This window comes from Pelecanus crispus, chromosome 6 (genome assembly GCF_030463565.1).
Source record: "Pelecanus crispus isolate bPelCri1 chromosome 6, bPelCri1.pri, whole genome shotgun sequence".
Lineage (NCBI taxonomy): Eukaryota > Metazoa > Chordata > Aves > Pelecaniformes > Pelecanidae > Pelecanus > Pelecanus crispus.
Genome location: NC_134648.1, coordinates 13055147 through 13067819, shown reverse-complemented (window position 1 = coordinate 13067819; position 12673 = coordinate 13055147). Strand labels below are relative to the sequence as shown.

General features: G+C 53.1%; 2 protein-coding genes across 2 annotated transcripts in view; one reads left to right on the top strand and one right to left on the bottom strand.

Annotated features, from left to right (window-relative positions):
* The window catches only part of SBF2 (SET binding factor 2), a 288299-nt gene extending 284411 nt beyond the window's left edge, over positions 1-3888 (bottom strand). The window contains exon 1 of the mRNA XM_075713224.1: positions 3834-3888. Within this exon, the coding sequence (XP_075569339.1) occupies positions 3834-3888 (55 nt within the window). The remainder of the gene's footprint in view (positions 1-3833) is intronic.
* Positions 3889-11045: 7157 nt separating this feature from the next.
* Positions 11046-12407, top strand: ADM (adrenomedullin). The gene is made up of 3 exons (XM_075713120.1): positions 11046-11143; positions 11433-11573; positions 12098-12407. The coding sequence occupies exons 1-3, from the start codon at positions 11046-11048 to the stop codon at positions 12405-12407; spliced, it is 549 nt and encodes a 182-aa protein (XP_075569235.1).
* The last annotated feature ends 266 nt before the right edge of the window (positions 12408-12673 follow it).

Sequence of the window (12673 nt, the reverse complement as noted above, 5' to 3'; positions counted from 1 at the left end):
GGAATTTTTGGTGAAGCAGATCAAACACACTTCAAAATCCATGGAAAAAGAAAATGGATATACAGTAGGGTCTTCTGGGATTTTTCTCTAGCTTTTAACCCAGAGTGCCTACGTTTTCTAGCACCTTTGTTCCCTTCAGAGACTTCTGTAAATGCCTTTTGTAGCAAGTTACATAACAGCTTTATATTGTGCCGATACATTGGAGAAAAATGTGGTTATCTACCTTAGTAAAGATTTGGCTGAATGCAAAATAAACATGGTAAAGCAATCAACCTTGGTATATCACTGAAATCCTTTACATTCCCACTGTTAGAACAAAACAAAAAAAAAAAAAAAAAAAAAAAAGGGTGGGGTGGGTATTAAATCTAGGGTATTTATTAAATCTGGTTTCTCCAACTCTGTCAAGACACTTAACACGAACTTCCAATAGGAGCTATTGCTATTACAGCTCTTTGTAGTGGCTCAGAACAAGTTTTTAAAATACACAACAGCAATTAAAACTGTGATATATTTCAGCTTACTTTTATGGTGAAAGATCTTTTTTAAGTAATTTTTAAGCTGGAATACAGTCAACTGTACCTGATATACATAAAAAGCTAGGCGAATCAGATCATCCTTTACAACACAAAGACGACTTCTTAACTTCCTACATGCCTGAAAGTCTGCTGACACTTGTCAATGGCAAGGCTCATTCTCCATTCAGGCTGAATCTCCACGCTTCTTGCCAAGCATGAATAAACTGCCTGTTACGCGAACTATTCAAAGGCACCCATTACTTTCCGCGGAGCACGTAGGAGACTAAGGCACCTGACTAACATCTTTATACCCAGGGTTCTAGGACCATTTAAGCTGACATAAATTCAGGCTGCAGTGATCTGTCCTGCATGTTTCTGCTCCTCCTTTATGCTGATACTGGCATTCATCTGACATCCTGGTGAGCCAACTCTGAAAAATTAGCAGAAAAGTAACCTAGAAAAAAAATAATAAAGCAACACAGGCAAAATACTCAGCAAGAAAGGTCTTTTTGACAGGTCAGCATCCTAAAGCAAGCTGAAAACGAAAGGAAGATTTAACGCAATAGGGATGACAGCACTGGGACTGCAGTAACGTCAATTTACATAGGCCTAGACCAGCACAGGAATGAACTTGAAGATGTTTGACCCCCAAAGGATACTCTCTGTCGCTTATTTGAGGACAACAAAAACGTTCACATCCCCTCAAGACTGACTATGTTGGATACAAACTTGAAGCACCAATAACAAAGTTTCTCTGCAACAAGAAGAATCTAGAAATCTGCTCCTAAATTGCACAAACGCAGCATTTTAGATATTTATAATTACAGTTTTTGAATAAAGCTAGACAATCTGCACAGGAAAGCAATACCTTTACCATACTTTCAGTATATTGCAGATATTGGCACCTGTAAATAAATCCATATAACCCACATGAAGTCAGAGGAGATTACGGCTGCTACAGAAAGATAGCAGAGGCAGTAGGGCTTTTCTGGAAGAACAGTTATTACTATAAACATCCTTTCTTATTAACCTCAAGTGCATATTATCCAAACTGCTGCTGACGTTCAGGTTGGGGAAGAGGGGAAAGGTCACAGGATTTTTTGTTTGCTTATTTACACAAAGATATTCCACAGACTATTCCTGAAAAAACACTATAAAATGTAATCACACTCAACATTAAAATCAGAAATATTAAACCCAAGCCAGAATGTTGTTGAAGACGGGGCGGGGGAGGGGAAGAACATACTTAAAAATTTAAAAGCTTCACAGGTAATAAGCCTACAATCCTAGAAATGTTTGCCCCTGCTTTTTCATATAGAAGGAAACATAATAAATGCATCAAGAAACTATGACTTTTACAAGAAAAAGAAAGGTCAGTACTCCGTGTATTATGGGATCGCATGTGGGGGTAAAGGAATTTGGAAAACAATGCATGCCTAGTCTTCAACAGAATGTTGTTCCTTCAAGCATTTTTAGTATGAAGGATTAAAGTAGCAATGAGCAATTTAAATAATGAAGTCTAAATAGTTACTTTCTGGGCATGACCTTTTCAAATTAAGGTTCTGGAGTTATTTCTGAATCTGCTCAATTTCATCCATGCAAGCAATTCTACTAAACTTAATGAGACAACTTATGTACAGGAAGTTAAACACATACTTAAATGCTACAGATGAAGACATTTTACAAACATAAAGCTTTCCAATGTAATCTGTGACTTTATTTCACATAGTGGCTACGTCAGATTGATCATACCTTTAAAGAAGGCAGCCTGCTTGCTTTGTCTTCTCCTTAAAAGCACTCCTGGATTTTTTGGGAGGTCTTTATTTTTAACATAAAGTACCCTCCATTTCATATGTCTTATAATAATTTTATCACTACAATTAGGACAAGTCTATTTCCAAATGGGGTGGGAGGGGGAACCACATCGTAATTAATGGAATAATAATAGCAGTACAGTAAAATCCAGGAGACCCTTAGCAGAATTTTGTAAGCCACTGTGTCTTCAAACACATAGATATAATGATTTCTCTGAAAATTGTATTTCTTTAAAAAAAAAAATCTTACTTTAAGAGTTTGTTAGTTACACTTTTAGAATGAACAAATACAGATTACACACAACTGCTACTTCAAGGAATTACTTAGAATAACAAGCTTGAGCGTTGTTTGGTTTATGCATAGTCAAATAAATTAGGGGACATTCAACTGTTTCAAATATTGTTTATTAACAACATACATTCAAAGGATCGTTCTGAAATACCCAGTACAAACACATACCAGCTGACAATCACTTCATTTTCAAATCAGTTTATATACGGATTCAAGGTCCCTCCAGCAACAACTGTGATAAGAGAAAGTTACATAATAGAAACCTCGCTCTCTTTACCCACAAAAGGATAGCAGATAACACCACTTCCCCTTCACCCGAGCAGACAGAAAACATCTCGACTCCCTAAGAAAAGCAGCCATTCCTGAAGAGCCTACCGAGTGCCGCAGCACCTCCCCAGGTGTTAGCGGCGGCACCTTGTCAGCAGGCGAGAAGCTGCAAGCCCGCAGCCACAACGGGCAAAGAGCCCCACTGCTCTCCAAGACCCCTCAGTCTTTCTTTTCCTTGGAGGTCGCGGGCGTAGGCGCTTCAGCTAACAGCACCAAGGCGGGGAACGGCAGCCGGTGCCGCCGCTTTCCGCAGAGGCGGCTGGGCAAACGGGCACGCACGGGCACCGCCGGCAGCACCCAGCCGGCCTCCGCGGCCGGCCCCGCGGGAGCGGCCGATGGGCACCGGCTGCCGGCCGGGGCGGGGGGCCGGCGCTCCGCACATCTGTGGGCGACATTTTCAGCTGCCCCCGCTCTCTCGAAGGAACCGCTGCCCGTTTCTGAAGGCCGGGGCGGTGGGGCGAGGCCGCGGGGTACGCCCCGGCCGGCTGCCGCCCCATGCCCCGCTCACCGCGGGACCGGTGCGGGGCTGCCAGGTGGGCCGGGGCCGCCACACGGAGGCGAGGCCGCCCCCCCGGCCGCAGACTGCCGGGCCCCGGGCAGCGGGCCGCCAGAGGAGCCCCTCCACTTTCCCGCCGGCCCGCTCCGCCCCAGGAAAGGGGGATTAACCCTTCCCTCGCCCCCGCCGACCGCCGCGCCCCTTCGCGGGGGTGAGGCCGGCCCCGCTGCCCTCAGCCGCCCTCCTCCCCGCGACCGGACACTGTGCGCGGCAGTCTCCTCCTCCTGCGGCCCGACCGGAGGCGGGAGGGGGCCGGGGCCGGGCAGGAACGAGGGGAGGGGGGAAGAGGCCAGGCACCGCGGGGCAGCCCTGCGCGCAGCCACACCTACCTGTCTTCTCGTGGTCATAGCCCACCACGATGAAATAGTCGGCCAGCCTGGCCATGGCTGAGAGGAGCCCGCCTCAGGCCTCACCACCCCTGCTGCGGCGGCGGCGGCGGCTCCCGGGAGGCTCAGCATCCTCCCCTCCGCGCCCGCTGCAAGAGAAGCGGCACCACCTCAGCCATGTTGGAGGCGCGGGCGCGCTGTGCGCCTGCGCGCCGGCCGAGACCGCTGCGCCGTGACCCCGCCGGGCTGGGCGTGGGCTGAGGGCTCGCCGGCGGCACGCTGCTGAGGCGGCACGGCCCCGCCGCCCCGGGCCACCGGCTGTCGTCGGGGGTCACCGGGGCAAACGCTATCGCCTCGCTTCGCAGCCCACCGCGGGCGGGGAGGGCCCGGGCGGGGGACCCGCCCGGGCCCTCCCCGCCCGCGGTGGGCTTTGTCTCCTCGCAGCCTCCCTGTGAGGTGCCCACACAGGGGGCAGGAGGTCCAGAACACTTTCTCCCTTCAAAAAAGCAACAACAACAACAACAAAAAAAAAAAAAAAAACCACCGCGGCAGGTCCGACCGGTCTGCACGCTCAGGAAAGCTCGGCCGCCTGAGCGGGACTTCACCTCACCGCCCTCGGCGGGGACCCCTCCTGAGAGGCGCTGCCGGGGCCGGGCATCGCCCCCGCTTAGGCTGTGCGAAAGTAAAACCCGGCGGCGAACTAACGCCAGCCCCCGCCCCGAGCTCAGCCTGGGGAATCGGGACGTTTCGTTACCAGGATGTTTCCTGTTTACGCTTCGTCCGGGATGTGCGGAACATGCCGCCGTGGGGGGGAAGTCGCGGCGGCCGCGGCGCTGACGGCCCCAGCGGCCCCCACGGCGCGGCTCGGCCGGCGGTGCCGCCGCCCGCCTGACAGGCAGCAGCGAGGCGGGGAAGGGATCTGGGCCCCGGCCCTCGCACATCAGCGGCGGCGACCCCCGCCGCTGGCCCCAGCGGGCGCGGCAGCGGCGGCCTGAGGAGGCTGCCCTGCCCTGCCCCTGCCCGATCCCGCCGGCTGCCGCGTCCTCCTGCCCGCTCTGGCCGGCGTGGGTGCCCCCTTCCATGCGGGTCGCGGCGGGTGGGAGCCTGGCGGTGGCTGCTGGTGGGGGCGGCGGCCGGCATCCCCTCGACGTAACCCTCCCGGCCTCCGACGAGCCGGTCTGGGCACACGCGGCGGCCGCCAGGGCGCTCCGCAAGGCAGCGGGCACATTTCGTGTTGCTATTTATAACGTGTAGATGAGGCCGACACCTTTAGGACTCTCCCCCACGAAAGCCCGGCGGGCTTGCCAGCAGTCGCAGACACGCTGGTCGTAACAGGGTGTCTGACGGTACGGTGCTTGCTTAACTGGCAGAGTCTGCCAAAGCATTCCAACAAGCTTCCCAACGCGAAGGACATCAGTTGCGCTACAGTGAGGAGCTGCAGCCGGCGTGGGTACCGTGGCGCATGTAGAAATGCAGCAAGTTCACTGGATTTGCTCCTGACAATCCACCACCGCGAAGGAGCCAGCAGACAGTCATTAGCGGTTTCACACTGACATTTCTGTTTCAAACGTGCAATTCTTGCACCTCCGACTTAGCTAGGACATACCGATGCTGTGTCTTGCTGATAACCCAGAGGCAAGTTGGTCAACAAGCTTCAACCATCCATTACAGTGTTCTCGCTTGTGCCTTCTCAGCAGAGGGCAGCGGTCGAAATCTCGGTGGAGTAATCAACTTCACGACTCAACCGTTTTGAAGTCTGATGCCATGTAGAAAGATCTAAACTTAATAAAATCGCTTGTTAACTTTAGGACTAAAGAAACATGCGTAATACTTACATTGAAAAGACTGAATATACTTTTCGAGAAAGAGATGAGCTCTGTGGGGTCAGTCACTTCCTATACTAGGTAGGAGCTAGAAGAAGACGACCTTTCTTAAGTTATGCATAGGCATTTTGGTTCATGAACCTATAGACTTTAATGACTGAAACCCACAAAGCTGTTTTGAAAACACTGAAATTTTTGATTAAAAGCATTTCTGAAGTAGCAACAAAGGAACACAAATCTTAATGAAGCCACACATTACCCCAGTGAGGTGGACAAGGACAAAGCTCATCGCCGTAACTCCGAGTGGGGGATGCTGCAGTTGTTCAACAGCACAAAGCCAGGACATGCAATGGTTTACAAAAGCAAGGGGTAATGTTCTGTACAGCTAAACCTGGAGAGAAAGTTTAGAGATGCTAAGAAATTACCTAACTTGGAGCTGAAATGGGACCATAGTGGTACCGTATCTGCACTCATAAAAAGGTTCAATATGTAATAACAAATCTGAGTACTTAAGCCTCACTGCTCTTTTAAGCCAGCACCTCTAGCAGGAGAATACCACCTAACACTTTTCCCAGGGCATTAGCAAATGCTGGATCAAGAGGAAGATGTTACTTTTTGTTTCCCCAATACTACTAGTGCCCACTTTACAGCCTTGCTCCTTCTTTCATCTAGACCAATATAACCAAAGCTTGGTTAGTTTATAAAGCATGCCGTAAGAAGTGGCGCATCTTAAGTACTCATGTAACAGGAAGGGCACTGTTCATCTGGGTTTGAACACAGCTGTGTACCTGCATGGACAGCAAAAAGAGTCAGTCATCTGTAACTTACTCCTTAACTTCCTTTTAGTGTAGAGCAATCTTATGTTCTCATCGGACAAATGAGGAGGTGGAGCAGACAGATTGTTTGCTCACCTAAAGTCTAATGCAAAGTAAACTGAACTTTCATTCAGACCACCAAAAACATAATTCCCTCTGTTGCAGCAGAGTAGCCTGGCTCCTCACGGGAGATGAAGGAGCTCGCAGAGCTGTGGCTCTGGGTGGACACCAAGGCCGAGGTCTCCAGAATAACCCAGTAAGGAGCCACATATTTACCCCGGGGTGGGGGGGAGAACTGTGGGGCTGCAGGCCCTCCAGGAGACTGAAAGCACACAAGGGACTATGTTGCCACACTCAGACTGTACGCTTACCACCAAAAAGTTGTGAAGGTTCACAATATCTTCTACAGTCAACTCCTTCAGGAAATATAAAGGTCACCCTCTGCCTGCAGCCCCTTAATCAGCGTCACCCCACCCCATGCCAGAACAGGGAAGCAGCCATGACCCCAAACGGGTTTTCCCCTACCAATATGCATCCCACCCTCATTTAGGAGGCTTTGTTTGGTGTACTTGAACCGATCAGATGTAAGGCTCACTGAAAACACCTCCAATGGCACTACCAGAAATGGAATCGCCCCTGGGCACAGACAAAGCTGGCTGAGTGCACACACTAACAGCAAGGCTTTTCTGTGTGCACCTTGACTGAGGTTTTCCATCCCTCATGGGGTGTCATACTTCTATTAGTATCATCTTTCTGCTGATTTCATACAGCCTGAAATATAATCAAGTATATTCATACTCATGGCATACAAATTCAGTAAAATCTGTTTAAACCCAAAATGAAACATGCAAAGGTATTTCCACTGGTTTCAAACAACAATTTTCTTGCATAATCAGCTCAGAATATTTGCCTCGAGATGATTCCCCATCGATGCCTACAGATTTTAGACCTTTGCTTTTGGAATAAAACTCAGCCTGAATAAAATGCTGTACAAACAGCAACTAATCTTCACAATCTCCCTGCCAGAGCAGATACATATTGTAAAGTCTTTTGTACGTATGGCAACACTGAGAGGTTGAATGACACTGCCGGAGATAATCAGTAAACAAGAACAAGAGCGAGATGTTCCTCCAGGCCAACTTCCCCGCAACGGATGAGGCAGTGTCCACAGGAGATCCTGGACTTCAGAGGAGAGCCCGGTCTTGCTGAACTGTGTGGCATTGCCTCAGAATAATAGTTTGTGAACAGTATTTCCGCAAAACATTCTGCGTAACGTTTTTCGAAATGGAAATAACTCAGTATTTACGAAATAATTTTTTAAAACAGGGCCACTGTTACCTCATAGTACAAATTCAGTGACTATTGCTCATTTCCAAACTGCACGGGAATGCAAGTGCTTGGGAAGAACAAAATGAGCATCTGCACAAAGAACGTGGTGTTTTGTGTTACATTTGAACCAGCTTTACCTGCTGAAGGCCTTTCATGAATCACATCAGCAACAAACTGATAACTGATGTGCCAAAGTGTGCCACCTCATGAAGCAGAACGAGCTAATTTTGTATCACTGAAATGACAGTTGTAGTCAGTGTGGAAGTCACATGTGGGTTGTGTTACTCCTGTTGTTACTATTCCTAAACCAACATGGGATTCTTTCTGCATTGTTTGCCTAAGAGTATACAAATGCATTTCCCGTTTAACCAAGGATTTTAATGAGGGATTTTCCAGCATTCGGGGAAGGGTGTGATATTTTACTGGAACAATTAATTTGAATCAAAGCAATAGTCATCACACAAAATCCTGCTTTCTCACAAGGAAAAGTTAGATTCGGTTTCAACTTCTGCTGATCAGGGAAACGCTCGAACTCGCTGGAGCCTGAGCTGCCTCATGAGGTCTCTCAAATCCAGTCCCCGCGCTCTGATGCAGTCGCGCAGCTCTGGTCGTGATAGAGCCCCGTTCCACACAAACCTCCTTTCCACTTCCTTCCTCTCCGAGTTTGCACCCCAAGCCTCTCGCCCTGTGCACTTCTGCTCCGGAGCGCGGTGCGTGGGGAGGGCAGCGGCACCGCGGCTCCGCGGAGCTGCCCCAGCCGGCGGGCGGAGGGGACGGCGGGGAGCCCGCGGCTGGCCGGCCCCCGCTGCGCCCCCCGCCCGGGGCAGCCGCCGCGCTGCCCCGGTGCCTCCCGGCGCCCCCGGAGCCGCCGCCGCCTCCCGCCCCGCGCTCTGGCCGGGCAGGTGCGGCGGAGGAGCGGAGCCGGGCTTGCCCCGGCGGCCAGCTCACGGCCGGGGAAACGGCCTCGCCCCGCGGGAGCCGCGCCGGGGGCTCGGGGAAGAATGGCGGGCCGGCTGGAGGGTGCGAAGGGCGCCGGCGAGAGTGAGCGCGGAGCCGCTCTGCCGGCGGAGAGCCCGCGGAGCGTGGAGGGACGGACGGGCGGCAGCCGGACGGGGAGGCGGCTCCCGGGCCAGCCTGCCGCCGCACAGGTAGGTGCCGGAGACAGGAGCCTCCGGATGCCTGGACGCTGCTGTGGAGGCAGCACCTTAGACCGAGTCAGCCGTGCACAGGAAAGTTTCCGTCATCCCCTTGCACATACCTCTCCAGGGTGTTGTTATATACGGCGGTTATCTAGAAAGGCAGAGTCACGAGTACATACTCACCCGATTTTTTGAAACGCTTTGCTTGGGGCAAGATGCGAGAGAAACATCTCGCACACGCCGGTCTGTTCCTTTCTCCCTCCCGAGTACCTCTGGCTGGGAAGGGGACCCTGACGCCCCCGGGCGCAGGTCTCCCGGGGCATTCCCTCGGTTCCGCTGAATTTGCATTGCGACAAGCAAGTAGCTAAACAGTCCACCTGGTGCTGGCTTCCAGCACCCGCTGCGAACCCGGACCTCTGCCCTTCTGAAACGTCAGGAGGCAAAGATGTTAAAGCCTGTAAAAAACCAAAAAGGTGGGCAGGCTAAGGTTTTGCTGCTGGTCAGCCGGGAGAGTGCTGTTAGGGACCTTGATCCTGCGCTGGTTTAGCTTTATAACCGGGGAAGTAAGTGCAACTCACGTCTGTAAAGGTTTGCGGATTGGGGCTAAAACGACGCACGGGAGGTCTTCACTGGAGTCCCTAACCCCAAGCATTCCCGTGACCCTGTGTTTGCCCCAGGGCAATACCGCTTCCTTCCTTCAAAGGTACAGAAGCGCGCTCTGACCTTGATCTTCCAAAACCATTTAAATTGGGATTTATTTCAATCGATCAAGTAAATGAAATAAATGTTATTAGATAAAAAATGCACCCAAGTTGAGTCATAAATATTAATGATGCCTGATTTGTCACCTCCTTACTTATGTAAGGAAGGCTGGTATTCATTATGGTTACTCATTATAATGCACGTTGTCCAAATACGGATTTATTTTGTGAACTTCGGTATTTGATGGATTCGCATGGATTTTGAAATTCATCGGGTCTAGTTCCTACTCCCCTGCTTCCACCCACCTGAAGTTAAGATGCCTAGAATGAGCAATTATGCTACAGACCGTGTAAACATATATCGGCAGTTAAAAAGTCTGTCCCCAGCAAAACAGGCTGAGGGGCTTATCAGATTTTGCAAGTTATGCCCTGACTCGGAATCCACACCTAAACGTTGTCGTTATAATTAACAAAATACCAAGGGGGTTGTTTAAGATAATTTTCAATAATCCTCTTATCTTTGCCCTAGTATTGTTGCCTAGGATCATTGGACCCTGCAGTCATCGTGCCCTGAAGTGCTACCCTAGCATTAGACCCTACGTTGCCCCGAAGATGTTCGGGTGCTTTTGGCCACGCCTCCGGGTCCACCCACTTCGCGCTCAAAAAGGCAGCGTTGGAGCGCAGCTCGGCAGCGGTTGCTTCAGACACACAAGAGAAGGAGTTCTCGCTCCTCAGGAAACCCTGCAAGTTCGGATCGCTACTACAAGAACATCTGCCTCAGTGGATTATCCTCACTGGCAGGTAAGAACTCTCCCCTTCCCCCACCCCACCCCCCCAACAACAACAACGACAAAAACGCAGGGAGGTGGAGAGGAAGTTAAAATCTGCTAAATCCGGACTGTTTTGAAGAGCTTGGAGTTGTGCTGCAGAGTCTTGCACTGGCTCTTGGCATCAGCTGCAGTTTACAACATAAGATCCAGAGCTAGCTGGTTCTGCGTGTGAAGTGGGACGATGAGCTATCGGGGATAAACTTTCAGGCAGCAAAACACTTGCTGGAGTTCGGAAACGATGCGTCTGATAGCCAGCTCGCTCTAATCTCACGGGTTTGGTAAATCCTAGTGCAAGCCGCTGGGGGTATTCTGGAAATCCTGCTGGTTTTCAGTCGCCTCTGCAAGTAAAACTCCCGACAAACGTAAACTTTGGAGGCTCTGTTATTTGCTCTGTGATAAGTTGCTGAGCAAATATTAGCTTCTGGTTCATATCGCACACAAAGTTCCCGGTAGCCTGGGGGCTCTCCGAGGGAAGGAGCTCTGAAACCACCAGAAATACAGGACAGACCTTACTTGACTTTTACTAGCAACCACGCTTACAGTTCTTCTCTTTTCCCTCCACCAGGAGCCCAGCCAGAATGAAACTAGTTCACGTTGCCCTACTCTGTCTCGGCTCTGTGACCTTGTTCGGGGTGGATGCTGCAAGGGTGGACGTAGCGACGGAGTTCAAAAGAAAGTGAGTATGGGAGCGCTCCGTCCCGCCAGCGCCCGGCCCCGCTCCTGGGGCTGCGGAGCCGCCGCGCCCCGCGCCGGGCTCCGGCCCTGGGCAAGAGGGACCGGCTTCCCTCCGGGAATTGCACGGCTCCTAAAAGGCCTCGTGCCCTTTCAGGAAACATTTTAAAAAAAAAAAAAAAAAAAAAATCTCGGCGCTGGCAAAGATTATCGCCCCTCGAATCTATTTGGTTTGGCTCCCGCGCTGCAGGCTTGCGCTAACAGGCTGTCCTCTTCCCTTGCGCTCCTTTCAGATGGACGAAATGGGCACTGAGCCGAGCCAAGCGGGACGTGAAGCCCTCGGGCGCGCTCCGAGGGCTGGGGGCAGCCGCCGACGTGCAGCCGCTCATACGGACCCAGGACGTGAAGGAGGATCCCCGGGTTTCGCATCCCAGGTAAATTCCAGCCCTCTCTGGGCTCGGGCACTTGCTGCAGGCAGTGGAGAGCTTCAGGGTCCCCTCGTTTCCGGGTGTATGGGCTCGTTCTCGCTGTGGATCCCCCGAGCCCCGGGGACAGGTCCTGCCCGGGCTGCACATCGCGCTGAAAGCAGCCTCCCGCCTCCCCTTCCCCGCGCTCTTCAGCTGGCGGGAGATAGCAGCGCCTTTACTGTGAAAGTCAAATATAAATAGTAACTTGAGCTCTGGATCCATAGATAAAGTAACAGCCGTAAAACGGCGGGGCCACTCCTCCCATCGGCAGCAAGCTCTGCTCTGCGACCGGATCGCCCCTCTCCCGCCGCTCGGCGGAGGGCAGAGCCGGGCTGGGGGGGGGGGGGGGGGGGGAAGCTCTGCACCGTCGGGACGGGCCCGCCTCCAGCCTGGGGGCTCCCTGCCCTCCCCGCCCCGGGCCCACCGGGTCCCCTCCTCCGGGGCCCCACTGCGCTTTTCTCATGCCCGCTCTCTCTCTTCCTGCCCCGCAGCAGCCGGGAGGATGCTCGCATCCGCGTCAAGCGCTACCGCCAGAGCATTAACACCTTCCCCCACTTGCAAGCCGTCCACACGGGGTGCCGGTTCGGGACGTGCACGGTGCAGAAGCTGGCCCACCAGATCTACCAGCTGACCGGCAAGTACAAGGACGACGCGGCCCCCGCCAGCAAGATCAGCCCGCAGGGCTACGGCCGCAGGCGGCGCTCCCTGCCCGAGCGCCGCGGCCCGGCGCGCTCCCCCCGGCCCGGCCGCCGCCCCCGGACGCGGGGGGCGCAGCCCCTCGCCCCCGTCCTCGGGGTCTGAGCGCCGCACCACCCGGCCGAGGCCGTCTCGGATGGATGGACTGAGGCGCGGACGCTCCGCAGGTCCGCCGCCGCCGCTCGGGAGCCGCCGCCAGGATTCGCGGAGAGCGCCCGTCCGGGCGGGACCGCGCCCGCGCCCGGCGCGGAGAGGCGGCGCAGGGAAGCTGTGAAGGCCGCGTCCCGCCGGGGACGCGCAGGGGCCGCCCGTCGCCCCCCGCCCGCCGCCCGCCGCCCGCCGCAGCGGCGGGGCGGTCACCGACTCTTTAC

Coding starts and splice junctions, on each gene's coding strand:
- ADM (XM_075713120.1), top strand. CDS start 11,046: ATGAAACTAGTTCACGTTGCCCTACTCTGTCTCGGCTCTGTGACCTTG. Junction 11,144..11,432: donor GCGACGGAGTTCAAAAGAAA/GTGAGTATGGGA, acceptor CGCTCCTTTCAG/ATGGACGAAATGGGCACTGA. Junction 11,574..12,097: donor CCCCGGGTTTCGCATCCCAG/GTAAATTCCAGC, acceptor CCTGCCCCGCAG/CAGCCGGGAGGATGCTCGCA.